The 12,920-nt window shown below is 35.8% G+C and overlaps 1 protein-coding gene across 6 annotated transcripts in view; it reads left to right on the plus strand.

Moving 5' to 3' along the window:
- The window catches only part of LOC136850230 (E3 ubiquitin-protein ligase TTC3-like), a 477,716-nt gene that overhangs the window by 411,107 nt on the left and 53,689 nt on the right, over positions 1-12,920 (plus strand). For 5 of the 6 annotated variants that reach the window (XM_067123873.1, XM_067123870.1, XM_067123869.1 and 2 more), the window contains 2 exons: positions 9,831-9,974; positions 10,213-10,470. The exons of the other annotated variant lie outside the window; for it this stretch is intronic. In XM_067123873.1, coding sequence (XP_066979974.1) covers positions 9,831-9,974; positions 10,213-10,470 — 402 coding nt within the window. The remainder of the gene's footprint in view (positions 1-9,830; positions 9,975-10,212; positions 10,471-12,920) is intronic. 6 annotated transcript variants of the gene reach the window in all.

Below are 12,920 nucleotides of genomic sequence, written 5' to 3' on the forward strand. Positions count from 1 at the left end.
TTTTTTTTTTCTTACATCCAGTAACTCTAAATACAATTTATATACTTTCACCTTCAAAAATATGCTCACAGTTGATGAAATGAATAAAGGATGATGAAAAGGGAGTATATGATGACAAGTTCATGATATCAAATGTCAGTTAGATAAAATAGTGTCGGGTATTAGGTGCAAGGTAGGAAATTGCAGGGGTAAAGTTCAGGTCAAAGTCTCTGCTAATAGATGCGATACTGATATTTTAATGAAGTGCCAATCGTGTAGGTTTACATTAGTGCCCAGCAAAGTGAATTAGCAATGGAAAATCTCAGCACCATCAATTGAGTGAGATAAATATTGAGTAAATTGAACGCAACTTTGGCTATGAGAAATTCAACTTACTAACACATCTGAGAGACAAAAAGGCTTGAAAATCAAACTCCAAAGATCAAAAAGACCAAGCAAGTGAAAAAAACGACTGAAAATGAGTCAAGAATATCAGCCTGGTAGCTACTAAACTTTAGTGTCTTAGTTGTAAACCAGGCAACAATGAGTTAAGTGGTACTTGATGATACCCTCGCCTCGAGTGAATAATACCCCTTTTTATAAAGGGGGGGGGTTGACCTGGAGCCAGAACTCAACCAAAATAATGCTCTAAGATAAGTTTTTTCCACGAGTGCCAAAAAAAAAAAAAAAACACTTGTTGACCTTTACGGCCATTTTTCTCAGTTTTCACTTTTTTGCACTTCAAATGCGAACTACTTTTTAAATTTTAAGTAAATTTTAAAGTTAAATATACCATTGGAAAGAGGAAAGAAAGATGAATATTTGTTTGGGGCTAGGTTTTTTCTTAGGTTGATGAGGAACCCGTGATAATCAAATTATACAAATGGGGGGAATCCCCCCTCGCCCCCACCAAAAAAAAAAGGGAAAGTAGAAAAACTCTTCCCATTATTTTTTTCATACTATGATATACTTTCTGTGTATGAAGCCGCATTGCAATAGCTCTAAAAATGAAGGAGGTGAATCATTTTTAATTTTTTTTATATTTTTTATTTTTTTAATAAAATCCAAAATAATCATCCGATCACACTCAAATTTTTTCTGGAACATCACCTTATATATATGTATAATATAAAAATTTCATAAAAATCGGGCCATTATTTCTATGTTAGCGTGCGCTCCCCTTAAACATTCGTAATGTGGGAGGTGCTTTCTTGACCATATATTCACATAATAGGAAAGTGCCTTGTACCTTAATGTATGATGTTTTATGTTTTAGACTTACAGTATTATTGTAAGACAACTACAGTAATGCAAAGAATGAATTGCAATGAAGTATAAAATTGAGATTCTTTTACACTGACAAATGACATTGTCAAAATTATGCTAAAAGAAATATTTAAATAGCCATCACTTATTTTCTGGCCGGAATTCAGTGGTTTGTACTTTGATCATCATGAGATGAAAAGGAAAATTCAGTATTGCCAACATAATCCCTTGAGATCCCTGGGTGGTTCCAAAACTCATCTCTTGTAAAACATACTTTGTTCAGGATTACTGCTTATGATATTGGTGATAATTTCCTTTAATCACTTCTGAATTTACTTGGAATAGTATAATGTGGGTATTAGTTTCATCTGGAAGTCGGGGAATAAAACATTGTGTTCTGGATTACTGTTTATGATTTCAGAGATAATTTTCTTTTATTGCCAATTGTAAATTTATTTTTCATGATTCAGTGCTAGCTTTCATATCTTTGTAATTTTGGTAATACATACTTATTCCAGGATTACTGATTATGGTATTGGAGAAAATTTTTCTATTGCACACATTATGCTCAGGAATACTGCTTATGATTTTAGAGATAGCTTTCTTTTATTGCTCACTTTAAATTTATTTTTCGTATTATGCTGGCTTTGGAAATCTGTGGTAAAACATACTGGTTCAGGATAATTGCTTATAATTTTGTTTCATTATATAATGTGGATTTTAGTATCATTTGAAAGCTGGACAATTGAATTTTTAGTAAGTGTGGAAGTGAAAATCAGCAAAATTATAAGCTCTTAACCAAAATAAATTTCTTTGTTCCATGAATAATTTTATAAAACCATCGTAGATTTACCAATATTTTGTACCCTGATAGAAAAGAGAGATTTTCTTCATAATGAAATATTTACTATTGCATATGACAAAAATTGAAAAAAATAGGTAAGAAATTTTTTGGCTTCTTAGAAATGGATTTAGTGTAGTTTTTCTGAACTGCCATTACTTTTGTTGATTAACTTAACCCATCCTCTAATACCATCTACAGTAGATACCATCCTAATTAATTTGTTATTTTCATTTCCCATGGATAACACCATTTGATATCAGAATCTCAAGGAATGACATTTGCATAATGAAATTTGACATCATTGGAATCTCAAAGGGCCAACTTGATGGATGAAGCAATTGAGTACTAAAAATTTTTTATCTTGCATATATAACATACATTGGCAAGGCTAGAAGGTATAAAAGATTGTATACTGTCACGATGAGTGAAACATGAAAGACCTTCGATATACTGTGCATTACTCATAGGCTTTTGAAATAGAGATTGATGATTATTAACACTGCAACAGTTAAAGGGAATAGGAAAAATTATGAAATTTGAATCATCATGAAAGTATTGTAGGAGTGGTCTGATTACATACAGTAAATGCTGAAAGCAGAGATAATGATTAGAACACTGGTTCATAGTAGAGATACTAGTTAAATATCTGTATACCCAGAATATACAGGATGTGTAAATAGAGAAAGAGGGAGGTGGAGCACTGTGTTGTAGGGGGAAAAACAGGTCTTCGAAGAGGTTAAACATTTCTGTTACCTTATGGGCACACTGGACTGTGAACCAGTTATTGATGGGTTGGCAAGAAAAATAATAGCAAGAACCTGGATAAAATGAGATAAGATTGATGGACTACTGGTAAATAAAAGTATCCCATTTGTAGACAGGAAAAACTAATCAGGTATACTTAAGATATGTACTAGTCTGCAGAAGTGACAGGGACCAGAAAGGAGGAGGAGGGAATTTGGAAATGGTTGCAGCCAGAGTGTGTTGGGAAGGTCATGTTATATAAAATATTTCTTATCCAGTAGCTTGAAAATAAACATAAGGGGAAAAGCTGACAAAAAGTGATGATAATGGTTAATGTGTACTACAGTTGTATATATTATATACAGTAGTTTAACAGTATCATTGCTTCACAAAATATGCAGTTTTCGGAATTACTTAAAAATTACTGTCTCCAAAATGTTCCCCTGTCCAGCATATCAGATACTTTATCCTTAAACCATGCCAGTGGTACGCATGTGTAACTATGATAGCAGCCTGCTCATTTTGGCATTAAAGGGAATTAAGATGTAGGTAAAACAGCTGAGTCAGAACAAATGGGATTAGATCAAATTTGAAAAATCTTACAAGTTGTGACATTGTTGATTTCCTTTTAGTGTAATTGTCTTGATTTGTGGAATGGTGAAACAGTTAAGAAATTGAAGGCAGGAAAACACAGTAGGCTTGTGGCAGTCATCAGTATAAAAAGGAGGAAATGTAGAAGTTGTATTAATCCGTATGAGAATTGGACACACTGGTTTAACACAGTTAGTTACTCCTCATGGCCCAGCTCTTTTCTGTAGAAAATGTAGTACAGTAACAATATAAAAATGTATTTAATTTGATTACATGCTCAAAATTTGAATTGGGAACAAATGGCAAGTGTTTGAGACACAATCCTTAAATAAGTTATAAAAATATTTCTACATATGTTTATCATATTCAAAAATTTTAATGAAGCTAAAATTTTTTAGATAAAATCTGATTTCTTTTCCCCTAATAAGAAGAAATCTGTAGGATTTCATAGTTTAATTTTTTTTATATATGTATAACTAAGACACATTTCTAGACTTTTAATGCTGAGTGGAAGAATTTTTTCTTGAGAGCTGTTAAAATGTGTTAAAGTTGGGTAGGCAGACATTGAGCCAGAATGAATGGTGGGTCAGAGAAATAAATTATTCCTGTTGGTGACTGAATGGAAGCTGCCAAGAACCTTTGGTAGTGCTTGCAGTTCACCTTTCTGGTCATTCTATTGAGGATCCCATATAGGATCAGCATAGATAAAAATGTTTGAATTATTGTTAGGGAGAAGAAATATAGAATTTTTAAAAGTATCACCTCTCAACCAAGCAAATACATGTTGACCACATGAAAATATGATGTCTGACCTTATACCAAATCTTATGAACAAGATAACACCAATGTTGGGTAAGAAGAATGAGTGAATTAACTCATTCAACTGAATTGAGACTGAAGGAATTTGATCTACTTTCAGGTTTTTTTTTAAATACAAAGACCACTGGGATGAACTTTCAAGTAACATTTTGTAGCATAGGACTAAAGGAAACTGAGATAGGGAAAGGGAATTTACAAATCTATAAACTGACTTATCTTCTTACCATAGAATTACAGTACTGCAGTACCATAGAATTACAGTACTGCAGTGGCTATGTGTCATCTACGATTATCTTTAAGCTATGGGGTTTGTTGCCCTTATGTATCTTCTCCAGCTATTTCTATCAAAAACTCCTCCATTAACCTGTCTTCTCCAAAACCTCCTCCACTTTATCATGCCATCTAATCTTTTCTCTACCTCTTGACTTCCTGCCCTTAAGAGGTTCCACTCAAGCCCCTTCACCCTCAAAAGAGGTTCCACCCAAGCCCCTTCACCCTCACACAGCCATACCACATGCCCATTCCATCTCGCTCTCAACTCTCTTAAGACATCAGTAACCTCTACCACCTCGGCACTTCTAAATTCTTCATTTTCTAACCTCGAACGCTGAGAGATCCCAAAATCCACCTCAGCACACTCATTTCTGCTCATTCCAGCCTCTTTTCCTCTTTCCTTCTTTAATACCTGAAACATCCATTTTCACTGGTCAGATTATGATACAATGCAGAGTTATCAAATTAAGACTTAATTAAGACTTATGCGACTTATGGCTAATTGTCTTCCTCCATGACCATTCTGAGACCGCAAATATGTGGCCATGAATATCCAGAAGTAAACATTCATTAGGTTGAATGCAGATCATCATACCTCCATCCAGGCGTAACAAACTTATGACTTCCCTTCCAATAAATTGTTACAGTGCTGTTTCTTACAATTAAAAGCTGGTTTTTCTTTCATCCAAACCACTGGCATAAACAACTGCAAATACTGACAAACAATCAAATCAAGAAACAGCTGTTTGCCAATGTTAGGTGCTGTAGCTATTGCACATTTATTAGGAGTTGCATTGTAGTCGTCAGCTGGTTAAAAACTTGCTAATTCTAAATAGTGATTTCAGTGAGTTGAAATAAAATAAATTTTTATTCATCCTTAATGCAGTGGAGAAGGTCTCAAGAAAATATACTAATAAATTTAGCTGCAGCTGAAGAAACAAAACAGGAACTTACATGCTACAAATATTTCGAAATAGACGAAAGCTACATCTGAAACTGGCAAAATCACACCTTTACTTCATTTAGAATTTACGATATATTTTAAACCAAGTTTTGTATTTCATTTACCAGCTAATGGCAGTGAGGGTATTGGTAGTACTCAGTCTGTTATCATTTGGCTACACATGGCAGCAATGATGTTCATAAAACTGAGTCAGCAGATGATTTTGAGAATGTAAACATCACCAGAATGCAAATGGTGCATGATCACACTTTTTTTTTATGATATAAATACAATATAATTGGATACAATAAGTGAAACTAGATTTAGTAAAATTATCTATTTTAAATGTAACTTTACTGTATGACCTCTGAAAATGGATGTTTCTATAGCAGCCTCTCTCTCTCTCTCTCTCTCGTGTGTGTGATGCAATGTTGTTCATATACGGAACAAACCTTTGGTCCTAACGTTAGGGAAAATCTCCAGCGCCTCCTGGAGTCCTGTTAAAAAAGTACAAGGAATTTGGTGGCAATGGGAGCTAGCCAAGTTGGCAGAAAGGGGGAAGCTGACCTGCTTTAACAGGAGTTCATGTTGTCTCTGAACCCAGATGTCTGGCCGCTGAGTAACCTTTTACTAAATAGATCAGAGGCATATGACTCCTTCCTATGTCCTGCGTTGGCCAGGAAGTGAGCCCGGGTGCACTGAACCTCCAGTTGGTTCTGAGGCTTTCTCTGTCCTCCCTCCAAGGGTAAGTCACCCTTACATTGAGACCAAAGGTTTGTTCTGTATATGAACAAACTGCGGTCTTAATGTATATGGCCCACCACAGGCCGCCCCTCATTTGGTTGCCTGGGCTAAAGGAAACTGATGCTTTGTAGCCAAGATGAGTTAAGGCAGGTCGGCAGGAGCTTCCTCCTTTCCTCCATCTTGGCTAGCTCCCTTTGCTACCAAAATCCTTATACTTTTTTTAACCGGGTTCCAGCAGACACTAGAGAATTTTCCCTTAGTTAAGACTACAGGTTTGTTATTTATGAAAAATACAAGTTGGTTTAAAGTTTGTCATTTTCAGAAAGTCACGCTGTGTGAGTGTATACAGTAACTTTGAAAATGGATGAATATTTGTATGAAGTGAAGAAAGATAAGATTCTAACAGTTCTGTAAAGTAATGAAAATAAACTAAGAAATTTGGGATAAAATAGTATATAACAATAATGAACTAGGAATTTGATGATAAAAAGGTTAAAAAGCACAAAACCATATGACCTAAAGATGATGTAATTTACTAATATAGTATGCTATACATATGGTAATTTTTGCACTAAAGGCTAACTCATGACCAAATTGATTTATGACCAGTCTTGGATGTAAGTTGACAACAACTTTTAGATCTGTATTTTTGGTTTATTTAACATTCTTTTGTTACTGACTACCCTTGCCATCTCCCTCCTTTTCCTCTATGTTGCTTTTATCCTACTTTCAACCTTAGCTTCACACCCTTCCTCATGGCTTAAAGTAGATCCTAAATATTTGAAGATTAGGTTTCTTCTGTCTTGTATGAAGAACCTATCCCCTGCCTGCTGGAAACCATATCCTCGGAGTTACCCTTATTTTATTTCGTACTGCCCCAATCAGTAGGTTTCAGCTATTCTGTTGCTTGTCTTTACAGTTCTTCAGTCCCAGCTGTAATCACTAGATCATTAGCATGTAATAGTTGCCGTAAATTTTCATTCATTATCCCGTAACTAAATACATTCCAGCAGTAATCACAAGATCATCTCAGTATAACAGTTCCCATAAATTTTCATCCCTCATCCCTACACTCAGTACATTCATGACCAGCACAAATAGAAATGGGCAAGGTTTTTCCACGGGCTGTTATTAATGGTGTCATTTTTCTTTTGTACATTTCAGCCAACCTGGCCAACTTTTCTGGCACTTTCTCATACACCAAACACAAGCCCCTAATATCAAATGCTTTCTCTAGGTCCATAAATGTACAGTAGAGCTTCTGATTACTTTGCAGTCTCTCTTCCTGTAATTGCTAATTATTAATACAGCTTCCACTGCACCTCTACCTTGATGAAACTGTGATGCTGCTCACCAATTTTTTAATTGCTTGTAATCTCTCATCAAGTATTCTTTTTAAAACCTTCAACAAATGTTCTGCTGTGCTAGTGTGATTCCATTCCAACAACTGCTTTTCCAGGGGATAACAATAAATTGTAGCCGATCGTACTCAGTGTGGTAGTAGACAGGGATTGTTCTTTAAAAGATTTCTTTCTTGAAGCAAACATCAGAATGTTTATGTTGAACAGAAAGTGCTGTGTTCTTTTTGTCTGCCTGAGATGACTTGAAACTTATTGATTTGCTCTTCATCTTGTCTTGTTCATCTGATCTTGTCTGATTTACCAACCACTGGCTGCTACAAATGATTCCCAGAAATCTCTCTCTCTCTCTCTCTCTCTCTCTCTCTCTCTCTCTCTCTCTCTCTCTCTCTCTCTCTCTCTCTCTCTCTCTCTCTCTCTCTCTCTCTCTCTCTCTCTCTCTCTCTCTCTCTCTCTCTCTCTCTCTCTCTCTCTCTCTCTCTCTCTCTCTCTCTCTCTCTCTCTCTCTCTCTCTCTCATAATTAACAAACGTTCCAGAACATTACAGAAAATGAAAGATTTCTATTCTCAAATTTGCAGCAAATAGTACTGAGGGTAACTACACAGAAAGAAAAGTCCCCATCATTTAATTCATACTTTGAGATTGACTTTGCTTTTTCTTTGAGAATGATATTCTTCTTCCTTTGTTCTTAACCTTGTATTCAACTCCTCTGTAGCTCTTCCAATATCTTTGCCCATTATCATCGTAGGTTCTTTCTGCTCTTTTCTTTATTGCCTTTGCATCTTGGGCATCTTGCCTTCCAATCCTCAACAGCCTTAAACATATACCTAATACCACTTTTTATTCCCTTTTGACACTCCATAGTCTCTGTTTGCCCAGCTGCTTCCTCCACACCTTATTATCATTCCTAAATATATATTCATCTCTTACATTCCTCTTGTATTGTTCACACCATTCTCTTTTCCTTTTAAGATTTCATATATTGATTTGTGATCTCTTCATGTATAAGTATCCACTACTAGCAACCAATGTTGTTTCACACATGCCTCTCTAAGAATTGCCTTACAATTTAATACACTGCTTTTTTTCCCTCCAAATCATAAGGTACTCTACTTGGCTCTGTATCCCATCACCTTCATATTTTATTATGCCATATCCAGTGCATACTCTCCATCTTCATTCCTTATGCCAGATCCATGGGCCAAGAACATTATCTTAGGGAACACTAGATTACATATCTGCAGCTACTTTAGTGTCCATCAACTAATATTCTTTGCAATCTGGTAATTAAGAATTCAATAATAATTCCAAGAAATGATCCACAACCACACATCCTTTAAATTTGAAAAGTCTTACGGCATCTAGTAAAATATAGTTTCACTCAAATATTTGTAGAACACTTCAGCAACTTGCCAGGCTTTATTTGCATACTATAAATACAGTATTTCTGTAATTTTGTAATGGTAAACTTAATAGAGAGGTATATCTGGCACTCTAAAAGGAAATTTTTGAAAAATCTTGACGAAAGTTGTATTTTGACCCCTAAGAAAGATGGATATTGTTTTTTCTGTGGATTACATTTGGCTATGTTAATAGTCGTGTTAGTTTTTAGAATGAGTTTCTGGCCATGAAATAGTGGGAAACACGTGAAGTTTACTTTAAACCTTGCATCATCATGGCAAAACTGTGGATACTATATAAATCAGTATACAAAATGTACATGGCTACTGTGTAACTGTAGCATTATGTTATTAGTTTGACCAGACCATTCCATATGTAATTTCAGTTTTTTGTATCAAGGAAGAAACAGTAATGTGTTATATGAAAGTTGCCTCTTTGGAGAAGACTATAAGTAACCATCATTAATATTGGGAAGACAGACAGTTGAAATAATTTAATTTGCCAAAAGGTGAATGAGAGACATGTTTTAAAGAATAAGTACTTCTAAGTTCAGTTAGTTAATAATTTTAGTTGTTTTACCATTGTTTGATGATTTGCCATTAAGAACTGTGCTTGTAGTAGCTGAAAATATTTAAAAATCCAATGGACCAATTTAAAGTTGTACCCATAAAGTTTTATGTGCTATTGTGTTTGTATTGTCAAAGGATTAAATCAACTGGTAGAGTAAATGTAAGGTAAAAGCTTTTAAGTTTTGTATTTAGTGTGTTTTGTATTAACTTGCTGTTAGTGTTACATTAGCTTAGTGTTTATCCTGTATTAATAGAAATTGTCTGATGCATGAAATTTTGTATATGTTGTGCATGGCAGCGACTCTTCAGCGATCTTATTGGTGAAGTAGTGGGAGTAACCATGTATGACAAAGGCTTTACCCCTGATGGAAAAGCAGTTCCTAAGTATGGATTTGTCACATTCCGTAATGCTGAGGACCAAGAAAAAGCCCTAAAGTATGGGGTAAGTTAGGCTGCAAGATTGTTGGCCAGAGGAGTGCCTAGTTTTCAAGTCATTTTATTTTGATTAAATCTTGTATTTTTGCCCTTCATCAGAAAATGAAAGGTTTTCTTAAGTCATGGTTTTATTTTTTTGAAGTCTTGCTTATCACACTTTCAGCAAGTGTTACCAAAATGAATTGGCTGATAAATTCTTGACAACGTAAAGAGCAAAGATGAATCGGTTAACTTTACTTTTGCAGCCCATTATGATTGGAAATCATGTGATAAACGTCCAAGCAAAGGAAGCCAGGAAACCTACCAAGCCCTTGAATTTAGCTGTAGGGGGTCCTTCTAGTGCTGTTATTGAACCTCTTATTAAAAGTGGTCCATTAGCATACGGTCTGAGTGACATTTCCCTTAATGCAACCTCAGAAGCAAATAAATCTGTTGTGTGTACGCTGTCAGCTCCGACAGTTCCCAAGTCCATCACTTCGACTTTTACTAAGCCTAAGTTCCAGGTGAGTTGCAAGATTTTAGACTTTTTCTCATTTTTTTGTATGTGTATTGTTGATTCAGTTTTTTTCAAGCTTGTAAGAAGGAATTTTTATTTAGATGTATATTCATAAGTATGAAATCTCAAAGACCTTCATAGAAGACACTTACATATGTTTTTCTTAAAATGACTATACAGTTAATATAATTGTTAAAAACTGAAATGTTATGACTGTTCAAGTTTTAAAATGCTTTGTCAGTATAAGTACATTGCATGCAAAAAAAAAAAAAATATATAAAAAAATATATATATATATATATATATATATATATATATATATATATATATATATATATATATATATATATATATATATATATATATATATATATATATATAATATATATATAGTTGATACCCCTGGTATTAAATATATATAGGGACTACCCTGGTATCCATAAAGGGAGCTGAAATTGTGAATACTTGAGACCCCTCAAAAAATGCTTATAACTGCCCATTTTAATAGTTCAAACACCAAATATACCTTAAACTTTCATCCTAAAACATTTTAATATCATTTCAAAGTCATCTTACAACATTACCCTTAGAAATAAATGGCTTACAAGTATATGTGAACACTCCTACAACTATTACTCTTACCAAGGCAAAAAATAATCAAGTTACCCCTATATTCAGGCATGCACATTTTCTTTCATAAAGTATTCAAGCCTTACTATTTTCTTTTAACATATACAGTAGATAAAGGTAACATTGGTACATTCTCAAATACAGGGGAACAGTTAAGTACTGTACCTAAATGTTTAAATATGCATTGAAAAAATATACAAAATAATGAGAAGTTTAAGGTTACGTAAATCATACAGGTAATCAACAGTAATGAATGTTGGTTGAAGATGATGATGAATTAGCTGTACAGTCCCCTGAATGATGTTGAAGATAGGACTGTACAGCAAAGCAAAGGAGTTACATTTCTGGGGGTGCCTCTTCCCCTTCTTCAGGCACTTCATTCACCAATTGCACTTCTTCAGGGGCTTCAGGTCGGGAGGCTTTGGAGGGTCCTTCATGGGCTTGAAAAACATGTTGATTGGCAAGGATGAACTGGAGTTTGATTCCCTCATGATAAAGATCCAGAGGGAGACCACCAGTATTTGCCATAATCAACAACACCTTGAACTCCATGCACCTCATTGAGATAATCCTTAACCTGAGGGATGAAACCCAATGAACCAGTTAGATGTGAAGATGATCCAGGCCTTGGGGTTGTGCATCCAAAACACAGGCAGCAAGTTCTTGTTCTTGTTCTTATTCTTGAGGGACCTTGGGTTTCCAGCCTTGTAAATGAGGCCTGGTTTCAGCATGAAGCCAGCAGCATTGCCACACATGATGAGGGTAACCTATCCTTGTGGGCCTTAAATATGGGGGCTCTGGCTTTGTCCTTCATGACGTATGTCCATGAAGGCATTTTATTCCAGAACAAGCCAGTCTTGTCCATATTAAACACCTGGATGGTAGCCCTTGTCCCTGATGATATTCTTGAAGGTCTTGGGATATTTTGCAGCTACTTCTGTGTCTGCTGATGCCATTTCCCCATGCAGAGAAACATTCTTTAGGTGGAACCACTTTTGGAAACTACAGAACCACCCCTATGTGGCCCGAAAACCGTTAGGAGTTAACGATGGTCCTGCTCCTTCCTCTTCTTCGGCCGGGTCGTCAAAGCCTAATAAGTCTGCTTGCTGTATGTCGCCGCCTTCCATGACAGTTGAAAGCTGCTGGTAGAGTTTTCGTGCCTTCTTGCAGTTAAAGTTGGTGTTGAGGGGGATGTTCTTCTAATGGCAGTCTGTTATTCACAACACCAAGGTTGACTTCATCCTCATGATGCTCTTATTACAGTCTTGGCACTACTGCAGAAGCTAGCATCCACAGTCTTCCCTATCACGGCCTCTCTCTTCTTGATGTACTGGACGGTACTCTCATTCAAGTCATAATGCCAGGCTACTGAGGCGTAACTTTTCCCTTCCTTCAACATTTCCAGAAATGCTACCTTCTGGAGCTTCATTACATTCTTCTGGCACCTAGGTTCTTTGCCAGAAGCCTTGGAAGGAGTAGGGCATTTAGGAGACCTCATAGGGCACGATTAAAAAATATACACAAAGATTAAAAATGAGATAGACAGATACGCAGTGAAACACTTGAATGGCAGAGGTCTGTGTGGTGAACTGGCAGAGGTTCGTGCTCCAGCAGCATATCTCCACGAGACAGAGTCTGGGGGGTACAGCCAATCAGCGCCAAGGAAAATAAATGGCACTCCTGGATTGGCTTCTTTGCCAACGCCAACCAATAGTGTGTCAAGTAGCATTGCACCAAGGTATTTTCAGCTCCCCAAACTGCATTTTCTTTCCCACGTGCTTTGTGTTTGGAATTTGTGCATCATTTGGCAAACATTTTTTAAGAAAA

Source organism: Macrobrachium rosenbergii, chromosome 21 (genome assembly GCF_040412425.1).
Source record: "Macrobrachium rosenbergii isolate ZJJX-2024 chromosome 21, ASM4041242v1, whole genome shotgun sequence".
NCBI classification, from domain to species: domain Eukaryota; kingdom Metazoa; phylum Arthropoda; class Malacostraca; order Decapoda; family Palaemonidae; genus Macrobrachium; species Macrobrachium rosenbergii.